The 22387-nt window shown below is 42.2% G+C and overlaps 1 protein-coding gene across 1 annotated transcript in view; it reads left to right on the top strand.

The window, feature by feature from the left end:
* XYLT1 (xylosyltransferase 1) overlaps positions 1-22387 on the top strand; it is a 173540-nt gene that overhangs the window by 93886 nt on the left and 57267 nt on the right. The window contains exons 3-4 of the mRNA XM_088523224.1: positions 19721-19893; positions 20608-20810. Coding sequence (XP_088379350.1) covers positions 19721-19893; positions 20608-20810 — 376 coding nt within the window. The remainder of the gene's footprint in view (positions 1-19720; positions 19894-20607; positions 20811-22387) is intronic.

The raw sequence follows: 22387 nt of genomic DNA on the forward strand, positions 1-22387 counted from the left end.
ACTATGAAGTATTGCATTTATAATCTTACTAACAAATTATTCCTGGCAAGATCTTGGTTAAAGTGCTGATGGAAAAGTCAATGGCAAAAGTCCATCATTTTCTTTCTCTCATTTTCTCATCAGACTCCAGGGAGGCCAAAGAATTTTTCAGTCTCTCTTCCCAGAGTTGGATGAAGCCAGATCATAACAACCATTTTTTACATTAGGCAGCCTCCTGTCAGTGCTTTTCCAGTGGATGTCTCCATGAGAATGGAGGGATTTTTAAGCCAACAAGTAGAAATGTACTGCAGGAAGATCAGTGTGATTGATTCAAACTCTGTGTGTGTTTGTTGAAAATAATTTTAGTAGTCATTGTATTTGCTTTAAAGTAATAAAATTCATAGGATTTGCTTGGCAGGACTTAATCACTTGTTCCCTTTAAAACAGAATTTTCTCCATGTTGCTGTTCTGGTGGCACCACAAATTCTTCAGCTGGCAGTGCTGCCTGCACAATTTTGGCCATATTCCAGTGGTCATATTCCCCTACCACATCACCCTCCGTTATGCTCTTCCAGCTCTTGTGGGAGTTAAAATGATTAAAGAAAGGCTATTCTGCCTGTTGAAGACCAACCCTGTCTAGACTGACGAGAGTGGGCAGATTTGTAGAAAACACTGCCAGCGGGTGATACGTATCAGGCTTGTCAGGAAGCCTATAAGGGCTTGATTCAGACCTGGGCTCGACTTTCCTGTTCACCCTGACTGTCTGTACACTGGATCTCACAGAGACTGTGTTTCGCAGGGGCCATATGGTTCTCCAGGCAATAAAACTTGGCAAAAACTTGCACATTTTAATTAAAGCCAGTATTGATGCCACCTTAGAGCTATGCCAGGAGTTCAGAAACAAGCCTATGTCCTGATAAATCAAAAGATTTTATGTAGATATCAAATTCTTGAGCTTGCTTTATTCCCTAAACAATCACTATCATGGAAAATACGAGTTCTTACAGAAGGTCTCCTTTCTGACCTCTGTCATGATGATATATTTGGCACCAGCTTTATAAGTCTGAAAATAGAGTCTCTGTGGTACCATAAAGATCCCAAACTATTTTTGCATGAATCAACTCTTAAGGGCATCTACAGAACTCATCTTCCATTTTCTTCCTAATTCTTGCAGTTGCAAGTGCACAGTTGTTCACATTAATGGCCATTTGTCCTTGAGATGTGCTTGTCTTCAACATTTGTAGGTCTTGTCAGAGAACACCAGGAAACAAAGCTGTGCCTCAAAAGGCTTCTTTACAATCTAATTGCAAATTGCACTAGCGAGCTGAAATTCAAGACAGCCCTTCATGTAACTAGACTATAATTGCTTGTATAATTCTCCTTGTTGCGTGGTGAATGCTTTTGTTTTGTGAAGACCTTCTTGCCCAAGCTAAAAAAATATTTTGTTGTAGTCTTGATTCATTTTTATAACTCATAAAAACTTTTAAGAGAAACATTTTACCAGTGCGAATACACCTTTGCCACTAGCTGAAAATTGGAGCCCAAGCAGTCTCACTGTTTGCTCATCTGTGTTTTTAATTAGAAATGAAGGTTTCTATCCAGCCAGTGGATGTTGTCATGCAGTGGAGAGTTTAAACCGTGCTGCTTTGAGCCTGGAAGCTGCTGTGTGTGTTGTATATCATTGTGCTCCATAGCGCTCGACAGTAGCATGGCTAACTAGAACCATACATTTCCATGTTCTCCATCTATTTGTGGTCTGTGATTCATGCTGGGTAATTTACTGAATAGTAGGGAGCAAAAGGGAATTTTAAAAGAGAAATTTACTGCAATATATGTTTTACTGATTTGTACTTTCTGTCCTACATGGGACCTAGGCACAGGGGCTCTGAAAGAATTCCACTAAGTATCTCAAAATACCCTGGAAGACCTAGCTACAAAGTCATTCTCTATGTCCAAAACTGAGTGAGTCATGGTCTGTGATTATTCAAAAATATTTTAAGCAATGCTCCTTTACAAAAAGGAGAACTGTGTAGGAGAAATAAGCTTGACTCGGTTGCCCACCTTACTCCAATAAGCAAAGGACTAAATGAGGGGCTGGGCAGCTCTTGAGCCTGAGAACATGGTTTCTCCGAGACCGTAACGCGCACCGCATTGGCCAGGCCTCAGCAGAGGGAGGCTGTGTGGAGCTGATGGGCAATTTTGAACGATTTTACCATTTTCTGCCCGGACGTGAAGGCAAACTCAAGATTCCCCTGAAGTATTAAAAGCAAAGTAGACTAGAAGTTTAGCTGATGTATGTTGTACTAGCTTTGATGACCTCTCTTCAGTAACTTTAACTTGCTCAAGTATTTTTTTTTTCACCCTGCAGTGTAGGAAAGATCATTTCAAATGTTTTTTCATGAATAGTAAGTGTTTTTTGTTTGTTTGTTTTTGTTTTTCCCTAAGTTTCCACTCCTTCCACGGGAGTCTAGAACATATGGATTCACTGACATCATTTTGACTGCAAATTGCTTTATCTATCTAAAATTTCTTTTGAAGAGTCTGTTTTTGCTGGCATGTTGTTCATTTGCTAATGTCAGAACAAAGGCTACTTTATTTGTTGAAGGGCAGTACATCTGTGCTCAAATGTCAGGGTTTCAACCTCTGATTGCAAGTTTGCCAGGCAGTGTCAGCTTCATTCCGTGAGTCCCTCAAGGCAGAGCTCATTTTTACTTTTTAACTATGGTATCTTCAAGAATCTAAATGAATAAAGTGCCCAAGTTCTTTGCATTTGCAAGAAAATTGCAACTGCTAATTTTAGGTATCCAGGCTAATTCCGGTGGCATGTGATGAAATATCCTTTGGCGATTTACATTGGCTGTGGATCAAGCACTTAGTGCATTGATCTTAATAAGGTTTATCGGTGCATCTTAAAATCTATCATGCATATCTCTCTGCAATTCTAAGATCAACAAGCCCAAAGGAGAAAGTTTGGCTCCAACAGGTGCAAGCAAAGATGAGCAGAAGGAATTCAGGGCTGAAGATGTCTTTTACATGTCAGTGGAAGTTTATGCTCCTAAGCAAAGTGTAGCTATGCAGTGTTTTGGGAGCAAAAGCAGTTTCGTGGCACTTCTGATTCTGGAAATGTTCTACCAGCAGAGCTTGGAGAACGAGCGGGAGAATCATTCCCATCAGGCTCCCAAGAGACACTGTGAGGCGACTTCAGACTTCTCTGGCACTTTTTTCACCCAGTCAGTGGAAAAAAACACTGTTCAGACTTACTCACTACATGGATTTCCTTGATGACAAAGCCTGTTAAACTCATCTCCTCCTTTACTCTGGGAAGGGTGGAATTTAGCACACAGGTTCTCGCATTTTTATTTCTCTGTCATTTGTAGCAATGGGATTTATCTCTGCATCGGATGTTTCTTTTTTATCATCAAAGGCTGCAGAAAATAGGGAAGAAATGAGAGGAAAATCAGAGAGCCCCAGTGCAAGCTTGAAATGACTCAGAGAATTATACTGGAATCCATCCAAGTAGAAATGTCATTTGGAAAAAAGAGGAGAAAAAAAAAAAAAAAGATGGTTCTCTTGTTGTCCATATGAAGGAATAATATATTTTTCAAAGTCTACTTATTAGATTATCACCTAGGGATGAGATTAGTGACAGAGATCTTCAGAGAGCTCCTGACTAAAGAGCGACAAGGAGATTATTCTCCGTGTGGTGCACCACAAAACCAAGCACGTGCTTGAAAGGAAGCAGCTGACGAGCGCTGTGGAGACTTAGGTTTTGTTCCTTGATACGTCACAGGTTTGTTGGGACACCTTGGGCAACTCTTAACATCCTTCTCAAGTACAGACCAGGTATACAAAGGCACCTGTCTCCTTTGCAAATATATGCAGGTGGTGCATTTGGCATTATGGATGTTTTCTGGATAGTCAAGTAGATTTTTCAACCTGCTTATCAAATGACATGGAAATTATTTTGTATTAAAATAGTGGTAACTTTTTCTCTATCTTGTAAAAGATTTTGAAACCTGATTACTCCTGCATTAGAGGCCTGGGAGAAGCTCAGTAGTAGCTTTCTCTCTTGATTCAGTAGCTATTAATATGTCTGATATTTATGAACCAAAGCAAATCCATCTCCTGTGTTTCAGAAAGGCTAGACGTAGGGTTGTTTTTGAGTACCATATATTTCTGAGACTGTTCTGTGTTGCATTTGGCTTTCATAGTAAATTTCCTTAGATAAAATGACAAAACATTTTTTTTTCATAATGAATCAGCTATCCATGGAAGATTTGATTTAGATCTGAATTTATTGCCCTGCGGAATTGAAGCCAGTATTTAACATAATGTCAGCTGTCTTGATATTAGAAAATTTTAATGGCTATGCAGTTTTATTCAATGCTGAAGTTATTCCGGTTGTGTAGTATGTGTCTAGCAATTTGATGTGCGGAGCCTTGAGACAAAAAATTGGATAAACATGGAAAATGGTGATTGATTGGGGGAAGGCTGCAATAATGTTTGCCTTGATATACCCTTTAATGTTAAATTATTTATCTAATGCAATCTCCTACACTTTTAGAAGTCTTTAAGTTGGCATTAAATTGATGTTTAAATCTTCACAGTCATAAAGGCCCCATAACTCAAACTGATAAATATTTTCTAACATATCAGGAGGAATAATGATCCATCTTAATATCTAAGAGTGGGAAAGATATTATTCTTTATATTTACTATGAATCCCTGTTGAAGGATTGAGTCATAAACTAGAAAGGATTAAGATTAGGAGACAGAAAGAAATATTAGAAAGAAAAAATAAAGTAGTAATTTGTCTTGGGAAATGAGCGCAAATTCTATTTGCCTTGAAAGGTGAGCAAAAATGCTCTTGGTGACTGAGCAGAATGGGGTTAGTTTGTGTTCACAAGCTACTGTCCTGCGAGGGGGCACGCAAACCCTCCCCAGGGGCTGCTGGATCCTTCCTGGAGAAAACAGGAGGCCACAAAGATTTTGGGTGCCAAGATGCACCAAGCATATCCGCAGATAGTCAAGCTGACTTTTGAGTGATTGGTGCTTGGAATATAGAAAATGAATGATGGATGAGTGAGATATTAGCACACAGCCTTGGAGAAGCTGGCAACAAGTGGCTCTTGGAAATGGTCCCCAGAGAGAGTGGGTAATATTGACCCCATGTAAATGGTTGTCAGAAGAGCCCTGTGTACCGTGCAGGCCTTATGTAGAGTTTACCTTGTTAGGGGTGCTGTAATTCTGTATTGCATTGTGCAGAAAACATAGTGAGGACTTGGGCTGTCTATGTGGAAGGCAGATGATGACCAGTAAGCACAGCTGAAGCCGCCCTTTTTCTGACTTTGGAGCAGTTGAAACATTGAAAGGAAATACTAGGTGCAGTCAGTCAAATAAAAATAAGATTTTTGTTGAGACAGTAGCTAAACCTAGTGCAGACTGAGGAGCAGGATCAGGGTAGTCTGTGCAACAAGCAGGCGTGAAGAGCAAGTGGACCGCACTGCTTTGGCAAGTGATCCATGGTGTCCTGGTAGGGAAACCATTCCCAGTGCGTGGAATAGAAATCCAGGAGCAGTGCTCATCAATGGAATATGCAGTTTCCTTTCTGATTTGTTCTTAGCCAAAGATTCAGAAATTTGGTCATAGATGTTAAGTGAGGAGTTCTTGATTTCGTTGAATTCTTTCACCTCAAAAATTCATTTTTTTGAGGTGGAAATGAAAAAAGTTATCTGATGAACAAATAGGACCTCCAGATGAGTTTTCATCTTCAAGAATCACAAATTTATTTCAGCCAATATGTAAAAATATCCCACTGAAATAGCACAAAGTTGCCCTCAGTAAAGCTTCAAAAATTAGTGAGTTTGTCCTAAACTAAAGCAAAACATGAAAATCTGGCATCCCTCTGAATGCATGACAATGCTGATGAAGCATATTTCATCATGTGCATAAATCTAGACTATAAATAATTTAGATCTGACATTTTTTCTTCATTATCTTAGCTGGAAACTGATAGTTCTGAAAATGATAGCTGGCCTAAATTGGTGGAGCTTCATTTGGGTAAAGCAGTGAACCTGACTGACACTGTGGCTTTTCTAAAAGGCCATCATGTTCCTTTCTAACTGTGCTGAGGCAAAATGCGGAAGGTCTTACATGTCTTACATTAATTGGATTAAACTAGAATGAGGACTGCAAAATGCTACAGAGTAGGCACTTAGCATCCCTAAAATGCCAGGTTTCCAGGAGCCGTTACCCCAGCAGGGCAGGCTCCCTACGGGGACTTACGGGCTTCCCTACGGGGAGAAAACATGCTTTGAGCACACAGACATGTTTTTATGATTCATAATCATACATAGAGAAAGTTAACTGTTATTTAAAATGCTCTGTTGGGAAGCATCAGTAGTTATTAATTAATAATGCATCAGTACAGCAAAAAAAGCAGGTAAGACGCAGTCAGAATTATTGGCTAGGTGTCTGCTGCCTTCAAAAATGTATTTACGTCTCTCTTTCCCAAGGGTGAGTTCACTGGTTAGGGTTTGCTCTAGGGTTCTTCTGTCTCTTCATAAGCCAGGTAGTTTCTTTATAAAATACTGAATGATGCATGAACATGGCCATTAATTAAAAATAAATCTTACTGTGTCTAATATGAAAAGCACATTAGTATGTGGGTAAGTTAAGAGTTTTAAACTGACTCTTGAAATGAATTCAGTGCATGGAACCTGTCAAGGACTCCCGAGGACCTGAGTTTAACACTCAGTAACATCTTTGAAATGCACAAAGTTTAAGGCTAAGAACTATAAAAAGAAAAAAAAAAAAACCACAAACTTTTGAACTGCTATTACGTATTTACTGAAGGGAATTAGCAATGGAAGTACATAGCTTACCTAACTAATGAGATTTGCAGACAGTGCTGGTGAGGATTAACACCATAAAAGTCACTGTAAACCTGGTGCAGGTCTAATTAGAATCAGACGAAGTCACCTCTACTTATTTTGAAAGGAAAATTGATACGAGCTACTTGAAGACTTATCGTACCCACCGCTGGCCATCAGAGTTACCCCTTGTCCTGCAGGGCTGGATAGCAGTGTAGGTTAGGGAAGAATTTTCTCTCCATTCCTCAGAGTTGAACTGTGCTTAACAATGTTCTGTTCATGTTTTACCTTCTTGCTGATTACTGTATTTGTAATGCATCCTATTTTTGTGTGGTAATTGGTAGTCTAGAAAACTTACTGGGTGTACAAGATTAAATATTAGTTCCTGCTGTCATGCTGATAATGAATTAGCTTTTTGGACTCTATCATGTGTTCTCAGCAGGCACATATGTAATTAAAATGAACACACATTGGGTTTCATATTAACGTGCAAATCTGCCTGTGGCAAAAGGTCTACATTCATTAGGGACTGGTATATAGGGCAGCATAATTATAGGATTAGGTATAATTGTTATTTTAAAATATTTCTTTGTTTAGCATAATATTAACCCTTTCCATACAACCTGGCTTTTAAGCCAAATACTTGAAAAGTGATTCTGTTTTAAGAGAACAAAACAGATTCTGTTGTCTTATAAGGACATTTCAGGTGCTTTTTTCTCTGTGAACGCTGTTCTGTTAAGCATATCGCATCTAGGGTCATAATCCATTGAAATGGCTTACCTAAATAGTTATTTCAGAATGGGGTGTTTTTATGCATTGAGCTGGTACTTGCTGTGAAAGTGAAGTGATAGTAGTGAGCAAACTGCATCATATGCTTCTGTCATATTCTAAAAGTTTCCCTCTAACGAGAGGCATTTTTCAGTCCCAATTACTATCCCACAGGTGTGTTTTTGCTGGGTTTCTTTATTAACAGCAAAGTTTAATGGTAATGTTAAAACTTCTTTCAACTAATGATAAAGGGGAAAAAAACAGACTTTTTCCTGACTCTAGAAATAAATGCTCAGACTGATTAGATAGGAAGACAACTCAACTGCACTTTTTAAAATGAGGTTACAGCAAAAACAGCTGAGTTGTAAAATGTGGCAGAATCCACTGAAGAATCATGACTTTGCCTGGGGAAAAATAGGAAAGTTATATCGCATTGAAAACTCTTCTAAGCATGCTCAACGGACCAGTTCCTCGTTATTTTTAACTGTATTAATTAGACCCACAATCCTTGAGCACTGCAAGCGGCAGGACCAAAGCTCTTGGGTTTTCAGGAGGAAGGTATTACTGAGACCCGGGCAAAAGGCTGCTCAGAAAGGAGCTGGTTTAGCCAGGGGTCTGTCTCGCTAGTTTTTGCCCTTGCAGCCTTGCTGTGTGCCGGAGGAAAGGGGCAGAGAAAGTGGTCTGCAGACCAGCACCGTGCTCCTTAAGTAACAACACCTGGGGAGGGAGTTTGAGCAGGTGCTTGATAATTCTCTTAATCATATAAAGATAGTGGAGAACAAATGCTACTTCAGTGAAACTGCAGTTCAGTCATGTCTTTCAGCAAAAATGTGGAGTGGTTAAAGAAGCTCAGAGTTAATCTGCGTTTATATAGATCGAGTTGTGCTAGGAGCAGAGCCGTGAGCAAAGTGCGCAGAGTTTGGCTCGGTCGTGCTAATGCGCTTTTGATACCAATTTTACCCTGTTGGTTCTCCATTGATTTCAGATGAGTGACTCCTGCTTCATAGCACGAGATGACTGAAATGAATTCAGCAGATGAATTAAAATGAGTGAGCTTCCTACTATTCATTAACTAATTCCTTGCCTTAAAATATATCTATCTTTAAAATCCTTCTTTGTTTTTTAACTTTTAAGCTGTAAGAACTTCTGATAGCCCAGAGCCAACCAGAAGTGTTTGCAGCAGCAGCAAATGCTGCCTGGAATTGGGGCTCTGGATAGTTCCTCTTTCTTTAGTGCTGTGGTTTTGTCCTTATCTGTGCCTTGGGCCAGGGGTTACAGTCCTTGCTGATCCGACCGATGCAGATTAAGCTGCAGTGCATCAGAGTAAATAGTTACTGTTATTTGTGACAAACCAGCTGGTGCTTTTTCCCTGTCACTCTTCGCTTCTCTCCTCCTCTCTCTAAGGATGTTCAGAGGATTAACTGCGAGAAGAATGGGCTTTGCTCCTCCTGGGTCTGGTTTATGTGGTGCCATTGAGGTGCCGTCCGCCTGCAGCACTGCAGGTCGCTTTAACCAGCCGGCAGCTGGGGAGTCTTGCAGTTGTGGCTGCTCTGCTCTGCCGATATTTCTTGTTTTCCCTGGTCTCTTTTTTTAACTAAACATGTCATCTTACGGGCTGTGAGATGGTTCTTATGTTTCACGCTTTTTCATCTCCTGAATTAGTTTTGCTTAGCAGTTTTGCTGCCAGTTGGTGATTTTTCAGTCCCAGTTTACCATAAAAGCCAAGCTGTGAATGAAGTGTTTAGCTTGAGCTCCTCGCTGGGGCCCTGCTCTCCTCCCTCCAAGGGGAAGGAGCTGAATTGCAACTCAAAGCAAACTTTTACTTAAGCTTGCTGTTGTTACAGGGTGGTCAGTTAGGTTGTGTTTGAACAATTAGTTGGCAGGAAATAAAAACTATATTGGAAGCTGATACTACTGAATTGCATCTGGAGCTTCAGCGCACTCGCTTTACCTAATTTAAGTGACTAACTACTTGGACCTGTGCTTGTTTGGTGTGATGCTGCACTGGCTATGGAAGGTGCTATAGGGATTCGGCACTAACGGATCCTGCTGGTTCCTGCCGAGCTGCCCCAGCCCAGCGGAGCGGCCGCCCTCATGGCCCTGTGAGCTCCCACAGGCGGATGCGCTGCCAGGCCCGCGGGGGCATGCGCGACGTGCCCGAAACGCAGCGTTGGACCCGCTCGCAGCGGGCATTGCTCCCTGTACAGAGGGGACCTTCACCAAGCTCCTTGAGCAGCTGCTCTCCATCACGGGACAGCCTAGCCCAGCCAAATTCAGTAGGGAGTGTGCAAGTGCAGTTTATACATTATGATATAATTGTTGTGAGAATGTATTTCACATACACACTCACCCCAGTTGCTTTTAGCAGGAGCCAATAGCTCATTTAGTCAACAAAATGACATTTTCTGCATGTTGTTTTTTACAACAAACTAGTATGTCTAGTGAAATGCAGAAAAATAATTTTGTTTTGTGGAACAGTTTCTTTTGCCAGCAATTTGCTTTTCCGCTGTTTTCCCCTTGTGGTATGCTAACAAGAGCCTTTTATGCCGTGATGGAGTAATAGAGACAAAATGCTTTATCACAGCAACAAGAATGTGCTTTTCCCCCGGTTTTTGCCTATAAGCGTAAGTGTGCCCATCCATCCCTGTGAAAAACAACTCTAGCATTTTCCTGAGGAGGTTTTAAGAAGTCAGGTGAAGAGGAGCTGGGGCTGGGGGCAGTTAGCAGCTTGTTGCATTTGGGCTTGTTTCCCCCTTGGTCCAAGCGCCATGTCCACATGCTAGGGCTTTAGTGTCATTACTGCCCGTGTTTCTACTGAGAGTTTTTAATATCCAAAAGCCATGTTCAGCGTGGTGAGTGTTGGCAGGCGTCGCAGCCCCACGTGTGGCTGAGGCGGCCGCTCGCCCGCGGAGTGGCCCTCGCGCCGCCTGCCCCAACAGGCCACCAGGGAGCCAAGCGTTTCCCACATGGTTTTCAAGGTGCTTTAATTGGATTAGAGGGATTGTATTAAAGATCTGTTGACTATGAAATGTTTAGGATTATTGCTCAACGATTTTCTTCTTCAACTGTCTTTGTTAATCCCCCTTGATGGGCAGCAGCTCCTGGAGAGTCCCTGTGGGGAGCAGGGCCCAGCACTGCCTGGCGCTTCCCGGCAAGATGCCTCGGCTCCTGCCACCCCCAGGCAGGCTGAAGCCCTTGGCCCTCTGGTACTGTGTATGGCTCCAGACTTTCAATTTTGGTTGATTCGAAGCCCCTAATCCTGTAACTAGCGTCCGGTTCCTCCAGAAACATCCTCGCTGGTCTGCGCACAATTTAACACTAGTATTTCTACTTCTCCCGTACATTGACCTGTGGGGATACAATAAAACATAGCTGAAGTAGTGCAGTGCCATTTATTATTCAAATGTTATTGTAACTTAGCATGCCACATGAGTAATTTTTTGAAGTCTGCCAAAAGAACCAGTGTTAATTGCTTACAGCAGAATGTATTTGCTGTTGGTAATGTCACAACATAATTATATTCCATTTCTCGTTCTGACAAGTAATATACTAAAAGAAAATTGGTCCTCTTTTTCTTCTGAGTTAAGTAAAATTATTCACACTGCCCTTCAAGTACGGCGCATGGTAGGAAGGTTTTTTGAAGTGCAAGAGCTAATCAGCGATAAAACAATTCGCATGTTACTGTTTGGACAGACAAATAAAAGGTACTTCAAGCAGGGAGCACGGAGAAGACACCGTAAGGTTTGGTGCTGCTTTGGAAATCTAAATTGCACAGAATTAGTTGACTTAATGTATGTAACAGTGAAAAGCAAAATGGCTGTTACAGATGAATGGCAATATTAAAGGCCTAGATCTTTGAAAAATACTTCTATTCCTGTCTTATGGTTCCATTCAGTCAGCTTCTGCTCATCTAAATGTCTTGGTCACCTGCGTTGCCTCTGAAGGGGCAGGTGACAAGGTGAGGAGCTTAAGAGTGGAAGTCTTGGCAGGAGCATCTGCGATGTGTGGAGCTCGAGGCAGCCCCACTCGCACCCTGTGCTCCCTAGTGTGCCGCTCAGAGGAGACCAGAAATCACTGGTTCCCCAGGAAAAATCCTCAGGAGTAGAATGGCTGCACTAGTGCAGCTCTCCTGCTTCTGGAGAGGCCTGCTTTGGGTGACTGAGAAAAAACATTACTTACTAATACCCTTTTTGACAAGAGATGTTTGAAAATAATTTGTCAGCACACAGGCTGGAAAAAAATATATATACCCTGAATGCAGGAATTGTATTTGTTTACCTGGGAAGACAGTCTTTGAAGTTTCTGATTTTTATTCAAATATCTCAATTCCAAGGGCTATTTTTTTTATCTTAGCTTACTAGTTCATAGAGTGTGTGAATATACATATGTATATGTATTTATGGCACATGTATCTGATGTCTCATGCATCCTGTATTACCATAATATGAAATTCTTAAAAGTACTCAGCTTTGTCTCATCCCTGCAGCTTTTAGTCTACACACTTTTACTCAAATGGGGACAGAATTAGCATTGCCTGGTACTTGGGTATCTGCCTGGGCATGTGCTATTTAACTTTTGTCTTTTTTACAAACTATTATGAAATTCCTATTAATTTCAATGGTAGTGCAACTAGTAGCAGCTAAAATACAAGTTACATTTTTACAACAGATTACAGTGCATATGGACTTATGGACCAGGCTTTGTAAATGTCAGTTTTCTGTGTTTTAGTTCTTAATTAGACCTTTTATACTAGCAGTATAAAATAGCTAAGAGTCTTTTTTTTTTTTTTTTTCTGCAGCATTTTGTCTGTCACTGTGTTGGACAGAGAGTAGAGGGAGGCTCTGGCCTTCAGATTCTCAATCCTCCAAAACAAGAGACAGATGTAATGCGAATCTCGAAGGAAGGATTAACTTTGCTTTAGCAGGCCAGATGCTCATGTGGTCTAAATTAATGTGGTCTTGCTGATTTCACTGGAGTTGTCCCAGCCATGCACCAACTGGTTAAGATGATTAACTGCTCATTTCTTACCAATACCTAGGAAAAAGATACTTTAGCTGGGACTTGAGATGACAGCAGAATGCAACAAAATGGGGGGGACATTGATTAGCCCTGTGACAAACGTGCTTTTATCTGACTGTTCATTTCTTCGCAATCTCAGCAGTACGCAAACATTTCCGGGGGGACTCATGTGAAGAAGAGACTATTTTAGCTATGTAATTACTGATGGTTTTGTTCCCTATTGATTGTCGGTGCTGGGAGCACTGCAGTAGGAGATGGAGTAAAGGTTATGGGTGTAGCTATTGCCATATACACTGCCAAATAACAAAATGGGTGCTGGAATGAGTAAAGGCTATTTTCAAATGCTAATTTGAGTCTTGAGCCCCAATAAGGCTGTATTTCTGTGAAGCTTGCGGGTTGGTAGGTTGCTATGGTTGCTTCCTTGGTTATGTAGATTTGGGTGCCCGGCAGTAGCTGGTTACCTTTCGGCATCTTGTGTTTGGAGGACTGAAGTTGCCAGTGGTTTGAATCGGGGAAGAAAGGAGGAAGTCTGAACTAAAATGGGGCCATTTTGTGCCTTGACCGCTCTCTGCGCAGGACCCCGGCAGGCGGCGGCACAGCCGGGCCCCACGGAGGCGTCTGCCCCACGCTGGGCTCTGCTCCGGGCGCGCGGCCCGTGTTCTGAGGAAACCTCTGTGCCGCTGTTTTAGTCCATGAAACACGACTGCTTTTATTTTGTGTTCAGTCATGGAACCTGCATGTTGAGCAATTGTTCCTGGTTTAGGTGAGAAACAGGCTAATTTCCTCAGCTTTCTGCAGTTAGGAGTGAAAGAGAGGCAAGTCCCTCATTTGTGTGTGGTGGCCCAGGGAGCTGGGCCAGCAAAAGGAGCCGCCCCAAAGCCAGGCGAGATGAAAACACCCCTTCTCTCCGAGTGATTCCTTGGGGCAGCAATGAGCAACCAGGGTACCTGTGTTGTAGAGAGCAGCCTGGCTTTCCTCTGCAGTTTCCAAGGCTGCAAATGGAAATCCTCCCAAGCGCAGCTGCCAGCAAGGACTTTGGTTCCGCACAGCTGAGGGTGGAGAGAATGACACTGCCCAAACGCTAAGGCAGGATTTGGTATAAGGTGCACAGGACAAAGGCATAGCCCTTGTCTGCAAGGAACATCCCTTGTTGGGCTCCCTCGTTCTGTCCCTGTGAAGTCTGGTAATGTTCCTGAATAAACAAACTAATGATCTTTTAAAAAGTATTTAATATTTACTGTAGTCATGCTGATCGCGATGAACTAATTGGCTGTTAATTGATACAATAAATATTATTATTAGGAAGTCCATTCTAATTCAGCATTAATTAATTTACTGTTGCTTTCAAGTGTTACTTATTTATTCATGAGAGTCAGTAGGAAAAGGGAGAAAAGGCTTGGTTAACGCGCTCCAGCAAAGCAACAAATAATTGAGATTTGTCTCCCAGGAACGCTACAATTTTCATAATTAGAATTGTCAGAAAAGCAAGCTTGTTATTACAATTATTGACCTGCCTACATAGTTATCATAGTAAATTAAGTTTAGTATGTGCTGCAAGTGGAGTATACCAGTGTCTGATAATTAGACCATCATTTGTAAAACATAAAAATGATTTCAGTAACTACTTGAGACTGCGTGCAAGGCAAAGCAGAGCTGTTTGGAATAAGGCAAATTTCTTCATAGCCAAATGCTTCCTGCTTGGGTTTGAAGCTGGCTGATGAAAGTGCGTTGCTGTCGTGCGCATGTGCCCATGTGCACGTGTTTGTAATTCCAAGCTCTGTCCTAAGATATGTCTTGCAGAGACATGTGTTTCCAAGAGCCTTCCTGGATTTCGTGCTACAAACTGTAGAAATCTGAGTTCTCAGGGTTCCTGGAGTTCCTCATTTGCATTAAATCCTTCCAACTCTCTGCAAAATGTCCACCAGGTTTTCAGTGGATAGGTGGTTTTGGACAGGTTTGCGGAGTGTCCTGCGGTGTGCGTTTAATGGACACCACCTGCACTGCTGGGATGAGAGTTCCTGAAAGGGTCTGGAATGTGCAACGCAAGCATTAAGTGACTGTAAAAGAAGGATGAGAAAACAGAGAGAGAAGTGTATTCAGATTCCAAAATGAAAGAACTTCATTTCTGGAAAAGAATAAAATCCACTTGTTTTCTTTTGAGCCCCCTGTGAATATGGAACAGTTCCATACACAGCCTCTGTCTTCCACCCATGCTTTTTTCACACTCACTTTTTGTTTGTAGAAAAGGAAGAAATCCTCTGCATGAGGCTTACAGAGGAGCTCAAACCAAATCTGCCACTACAGTGGTTTTCCTTTGCTGTACTGAAATTCTGCATTTCAGGATACAGAACTCCTTAATAGTCCTCAACTCCGCTGTATAGAAACTTTCAGGAAGCTTTTCCCCAAATGAATAATCCAGCTGCAGGGCAGTGACTCCACTCCTGCGGCCACCCTACGTTCCTGCTCTCATCTCCTGCAATGATTAAAGCAGACGCCGAGTGCCACGTCCGAGCTGGGCTTCTGCTCAGAGTAGAGGAGAGTTGCAGAAATCTCTCTCTTTAATGTTAAATGGACTCATAATCTGAGCGCTTGCAAATTGTGTCTCACTGTTTCCCACCTACCCTGCATTGATTTTTGCTTATGGGTTACTTGATCATAAGAAGTTACGGAGGATCATAAATTGCTTCTGCAATTCATAATAGAATCTAAGAATAAAAAAGAAGAACACTAAAGCAGTACTGTTGAGATAAAACATTACTGTAAAAAATGATTATCTGCTCTTCAGTAGCAGCGTAATTTCTGAAGTTTTATCCGAAGTGCTTATAATAAACCTGCAGAATGAAAGGACAGGTAGCAGCAATTTTAAGAGAATCTGCGGAACATATCCAGTAGCATTTCGTTCTGCCAAGCATAAGCATTCCTCGCAAATCCCTGTGCCCCGGGGACAACTGCACAGATCCGCTCAGCTGATTTCACCTCTTTTTCCTTGCTGAATGAGGTAAAATCCACAAAGAGAAGCCGCATTCAAGACCATTCACGTGAGTTGTTTTTATAAGGAACGTGGCTTCACAAACAAATGAATGATTTCCTTGACTGTAGATGAAAACATACAACCTAAGGTTAGGATTTATATTGTTTGAGGTGATTTTCTAGGTTCTGGTATAGGAAAATGTACTTTTTATCCAAGGATGATTAACAATACTGTGTTTCAGCAATTACCTTGGTTGTGCAAGCTGTGTTAACTGGAGAATAGTGCAGGCAGGGAGAACATCCCATTGGGACCCTGATGCCAAACAAGGCACTTCTGTAATGGATTGTTGCGCCTTATTCCTGAAGGAGAGGATGTTCTTATCTAAGCCCAGTTAAATTTTCCTATCACCGAGCCCTCAAACAAAGACTTCTCATTAGAGCCTCCTGGCACACCAGTATGTTATATGTTTCATTTTGTATATTCCAACTACTCCAGTGATAGCTCTGATGCAAAAAGTGGATTTTCTGATGAGGCAATGAGTAATTTTTCTTATTGTATTCATTCAAAGAAAGCAGAACTGTTTTCACTCTAACCTAGATGAAAAACATTGTTGGGCAAAAGCTAAAGCTTGGAAATTTTCAACCCGCTGAGTTGTTATGAGTTGCAAGCAATTTCAAAGAAGGAATTTATAGTGGAATCTGAGTTGGACTGCTACCGCTTGGGCATCTCCCGCTGCAGGAGTGTCACGACAGGGCCTCTGGTGTGGGTTCAAGCAAGGAGCGCGTATTTCTGGTCTCTTTGGTGTGGTTATGACTTGTGCTGCAGCTATACCGGCAGGGCTGCTCGTTTCATTTCTGGATGTGCTAACAGTGAATAGTGTGCAGAACCACTCAGCAATAACTCTTCTGGTGTCCTCCATCAGCCGCCCCTTGGTGTCACAGCAAGAGGGTTTGCAGCAAGGGCAGCGGCAGCATCCAGCTGCCTGTGCACAGAGGGGCTGTGCTGAATAGACATGGCAATGCCAGTTGAGAATAGAAATCGATGGATTAATTTATAAAAACTAATATGGCTTACAAAATTAATTAAAAGATTGCTTTGTGCTGCTGGAGAAGCCTGAGGATATTGTTAATTAGCAACAGAAGTAAAATATTAGCAGATGAGTTGAGTGATACTGGTGGGTGATAGCACTCTGTGACAGCACAACAAACACGGCAGTGATTGCCTCTGGTTATTATCCTGGCGTTTAGCAATGCTGCAGCAGCTGAGGGTTAATCCCTCGGTTCTGAGCCCTCATTTCCCTAGGGCCTGTAAAGGCTCTAGGAAGTTGCAGAAGTGTGATGCTCCTGTTCCATGCAGAATAGGTTAGTGCTTCCTCCTAGCACTGCTGTAAACTGGGCTATACTTTGGGTAGGAAGCCAGCAGTGCAACTTCATTTCAACCAAGTGTGCTTATGAAAGGCAGTTGGTGTCAGTGCAAAATGCCTCTTCTTTCAATAGCAAATACATTTTGTTACAGTAGCTCAAACAGTTTTCTATGATCCACGTGAGCATTGTCACTTTTGCTGAAGCTCTTGGCAGTTTCTCGCAAGAAGCCCAACGTTAGGCATTTTGTGACTGCTGCTACCAGGACCTAGGGAAACTGGGAACTCTCAGAAATTTGCAGGTGACGGTTGCTAAGCCTGACGAGAGCTACTGATTCACGTATGCCCTGTGGAAGTGATGAGGACAAGTCCATTTGCTCTACCCACCCGCTCATGTGTGTGAAACTGTTTCCCAATCTATTTCCCCAATTAGAGCCATGCTCTCAAGATATAACTGTAACTTATGATTCTTGAGGATTTTTCTTTTACTTTGTTTTAACAAGCATAAAAACAGTGTTTTATAAAATACTCATGTGTGTAAGACACAAAAAGGGCATTCCCTAAATCCATAAGAGCATTCGCTCTGCAGGCACGTCATACCCTAACCAGGGTTAGGGAGTGGAGAACAAATCTGGAGTTTGACCTGCTTGAAGAAGCTTCTTGTAGGGAGGCTCAGAGCCATCTTCCTGCACTTTGAGACACTGCCATAAATATTAGGAATGGCAAAAGATGGGAATTCCCTGCTGGCCTGATAGGTCTTGGAAGCGCAGAAGAGGGCCCATGGAAAGGTGGCCAGCAGTGGTGGCCTGAGCTGTAGGGAATGCCAAGAGAGCAGCCAGGTGCTGCTAACCAGCGTGGTTCGTTATGAGTCTGCTAAATAGGGGTTGCTAATGAACTGCAGAGTGAAAATAGGGAAGTGACTGAATCCAGCGGAAGCAGCAGCTTTTCTGACATGTGGAAAAACATAACCTTGTTACCTGCCTGAAATTCCCTGCAGCCAAGGAAAGGATTAGATTAAGGAGGCTATAACTGTATGCAGGTGGAGAATGGTACTACAGAAATCTGGATTTAAAAGGGAAACAAAGAGGAAACTCATGGGGAAAGAAGAGCCCAGAATAGGAAAATGACAAAGAGGGAATAAGTTACCTCAAGAATTTATTACAGAAACCTGATGAAGTGAGGTGTCAGTTTAGATGAAAATCTGGTAGGATTTTTTCTCGGTAATTGTTAGGTAAATGACAGTGTGGGTACTGAAAGCAGTTTAAAATAAAAGCCCTGCGGTACAGCTGTTTTAAAATTCCTCTCTCACCTTTTACATGCCATTGTAGAAAGCCACTAATTTTAGTAAAGAGTTATCCAAAAAATGTGATAAAACCCACCAAAAATACTTCAGTCTGTCATCGGGACTTCATCAGCAGTTTAAAAAGAAAACATCAAAGCAGTTTAAAAGAAAAACTGTGTTTCAGCAATTGTGGTTACAGAGTCTCTTGCTTTCCCATTCCTTGCTGTCCCGGCTGCTGTGTAGGAGATCTGAGCAAACCCATGAGAAATGGTCAGCGGCATGGGGAAAAATGATAAAAGATATGAAGTTTGTCATTTCTAATCTTTTAATGCCGTTCATCCCAAGTCTTACTGTGTTAGTGGTGGTTGGATCTTTACAGAAATGCCATTTAAGTTGTTGGTGTCCCTTTTAAGAGCAATTCAAGGTGCCAGGAGCTCCCTATGAGCCTTAACACAACTGTGGCCACTGAAATGGCGCTAAGCAAGGGACAGAGCTGCTGGAGAGGGATGTCCTCAGGGGCTCTGCCAGGAGGAGGAGACGTGTCCAGGGCCCGCTCAGACCTGGCCGGCTCCCTCGTGTTGCTGGTCCAAGGGCTGCGTCCCTGGGCAGGCACGGAGCTGCGTGAGCCCCTCGGATAGCTCACACGGAGCCTCATTCCAGAGACGGGGCACCTCTCTACTACATACTGCCCTTTCAGAGCTCTAGGAGTCTCGGAATAGAAGCCATGTTAAGGGTTTCACATGAGGTTGCAGCTTTGGGGGCAGGTTTTTCCCTTGTTCTGCTTGTATTCAAAATTTCAAGTGTCTTCCTAAGTCATTTCTGCCAAGAGAAGCCCTCACAAGATCAGAGGGCTGAAGAGGTCGTTTAATGGAAAAATAAGTGCCACTTTTTGAATGAAGAGATTTTCTTTTTCCATCCAGTTCAGATTTTTGAGTTGAAAAGATGCCACACACCAAGCAAAACACTTTGCTTTCCTCAATACAAATTTCTCTCCAGCTCTTCAGTTAACCAGTGCTTCCTGTCATAACCTTTAATTGCAATGTATTCTTTAGAAAATGGAGAATAGAAATCCGTGGTTTAAAATAAAGCTGAATATAAATTATAAATAGGATTGTAAGGCTCCCTGTCATGCCTGGAAAAGCAAAGATGTGCACGTTTCCCTTTAAATGTTCCAGGATCTGTATACCATTGCAGATAATTGCTATCAGTCAAGATAATAAGCAAGATAATAACTCCTTGGCTCATGTTAAGTCTGAGTTTCTCAGCAGAACTGCCCGGATCCACATCACAGGAATGAGGAAGCGAGGATCTTTGGATAAAACAAGGCCTTTTAAAATTTATTTATTTGTTTATTTGCACCTTTGTGAGTGTTCCCGGCCTTTAGCAGTCAGTTGAATAAATGCACACCACTGTCTGCATCCCCGCTCTGCAGACTGCTCAGACATCTCCTATGTTTTGTTTCCAAACAGGAAAAGCCAACAACAACGTGCAGTGGGACGAGGATTCTGTGGAATACATGCCGGCCAACCCCGTCAGGATCGCGTTTGTCTTGGTGGTCCATGGCAGAGCTTCTCGGCAGCTCCAACGCATGTTTAAGGCTATTTACCATAAAGACCATTTTTATTACATTCACGTTGACAAGGTATATGTCACTGGTTATGAATTGCCAGTCTTGCCATCTGTCAGTCTGCCTAGCGTCGTCGTCATCTTCATCTTCTATCTATCTCTGCTACTCATAATAAACTTCATTTTTTGTTTCCCCATCTGTTGTGTATCCTTTTTCTTTCTTACTATCCTCCCTGTATTACAGCCTTTATTTCTCCTTATATGTCTGCTAGTGCTGTCTTGTGTCTGCCTGTTGTACATTTAGTAATAGTAATTGATAAACTGATGTAGACTGACAGCTGTGGCCTGCTGGATGGAGAGCTGAAGTGTCTTGGACAAAGTACTTCCCACTTTAAAACAGATATAATAACTAGTCAGCACCGTCAATAACCCCCTTTGGAATGCACTGATGATAAATGATAAGTAGGGGTTAATTACATTGATGGATGATTATCCTGGTAGTAATAAAAACAATATAACAGAGGGGCTCTGCAGCCTTCCAGAGGGTTCATTTAGCAAAACAAGGTTGTGCACTTTTGCAGGGTAGGTCATAGCAGTGGAAAGGCTCAGCAAGGTGATCCCTCAGAGCCCTGAGCGCCTTCAGAGCCCTCTGCGTGCTGGAAGCAGCGTGAGCCCTGGTTTGCAGTGAAGGGACCTGGAAGTGGCAGCGTTCAGCAAGTGCAGACAATACAGAGAGGGGCAATTCTGCACAGAGTAACTTGAATGCACTGCTTTTCTCTTCCCTGCAAAGCGATCCAATTACTTACACCGGCAAGTGCTCCAGTTTGCCAACCAGTACCCAAACGTAAGAGTGACTTCTTGGAGAATGGCAACTATCTGGGGAGGAGCAAGTCTGCTGTCCACCTACCTGCAGAGCATGAGGGACTTGATGGAGATGAATGACTGGCCGTGGGACTTCTTCATTAACCTCAGCGCTGCCGACTACCCCATCAGGTAGGATGAACATGTTAAGAACGTGCACGTTTTACTCCAGAAGTGTTTAATGATATAGGGACAACATGTCAGTGCTGTGCTGCAAGAGGTAGAGGTCAGAGGGGCAGTTTCTTCTGTCTTAGAGCAGAAGACTCCTCTTGTCAAGTCTGGTGTCTGATATCTGCACTTTTGCCATAGAAACACTAGTTAAGCCTGACTCTACCCTACATTGCTACATTGCTTAACTAAGAAGGACAGGGACACTGATTCTTCACTTTTACTGAGGAAGAAGGTGCTGCTTCATTGAGTTGTTATTTCCAGCATGGGGCATTTGCCACAGGGGATGAGAAAAGTAGCACTGAAGCAGCTAACAGCAGCTAAACACATGAACCTCAGACACGGAGACTTCTCCCTTGCAGATCTCTGCTCGGCAGTTTGATTTGACACCTTGAGAGATGTTGAAGATGTGAATATAGATTCAGTGACAACATTTTTTCCTTTTCCTTCTTTTTGGTACTTTTTCTGTAACGGATAATGATAGAAGACAAAAACGTTGCTAGGAGTCGGTTATATTTTCAACACCAGCCGTCACCTGTATATCTCTTATTCAGATGCCATCAGGCAAAGAACTTCATGCACCACTACATGATAAGGCTTGTGATTTTAAGTGAAATTATATTCTTTCTAGATTTACATAACTGAGCAGCTGCATTCAGTAAGGTTTACTGCATTGTGCAAAAGCAGATAGTCCATCAAAAAATCCAGATGTGGTTAAACCGTTGCTCTTAGGCTATAAAAGTTGTGCAGAAGAGGAAAAGAGGAAATTCCCCTTGTGACTTCTTGACTTCTATTTCCCTGTATGTTAAAAGGATTTGAGAAAATGGGAAATAATTTTCTTGGGTAATTCTCTAATGAATGATGGTGAAATTTGCTTCTAAAAAAACAAATAATGTTAGCTTCTTTCGGTGCCTTTTGCTGATTAGATTCCATAAGATCCCTCTCAAATTCTGCCACTGAAGTGAAAATGGAAATCAGCCTGAGTTTTTGCCTTAGGAAGGATTTTGTGAGAACTGATGGAAGGCTTTATGGCTGGTGTCTTTCTCTAAGCAATTGCCAGAGGAATGCAGCACATTTAGGGGCAGAAAATTAGGGAAGAAAATGAGAGGCAGAGAGGTTATTTTGATATTAGAATATGGGGATTTGAATTAAGAACTCCTGTTTTTTCATTTTTCATTTGATTCAGACACTTTCAGTATTCAAAAGGAAGTGACTCCAGAGTTTTAACATATTATCTGTGGCTGTAGAAGAGGGTCCATAGTAATCTGTGTGTTTCTTGAATTTGGGAAAGGGCTAGCTTGTGATTTTCTATAATTCATTTTCGCAGTGAGGATTGCTGTGCTGGTGATAAACAGCAGAGAAATGCAAAGCCCAAAAGGGAAAGGCAGGTGATGAGAATTTGAATCAAGGAAGATTAATTCTAGGAATGGATGAAGAATAAGTGGCTGGAACGCCTGCCGGGCAGGGGGAGCCTAAATAGGTCACGTTGTCGCGCGTCGGCAGTCGTCTGGCTGCGGGGTCAGGAGTCGTCCCTGAACATC

Source organism: Tinamus guttatus, unplaced genomic scaffold (assembly GCF_059628265.1).
Source record: "Tinamus guttatus ecotype Peru unplaced genomic scaffold, ASM5962826v1 Tinamus_guttatus_pri_ptg000172l, whole genome shotgun sequence".
NCBI lineage: Eukaryota > Metazoa > Chordata > Aves > Tinamiformes > Tinamidae > Tinamus > Tinamus guttatus.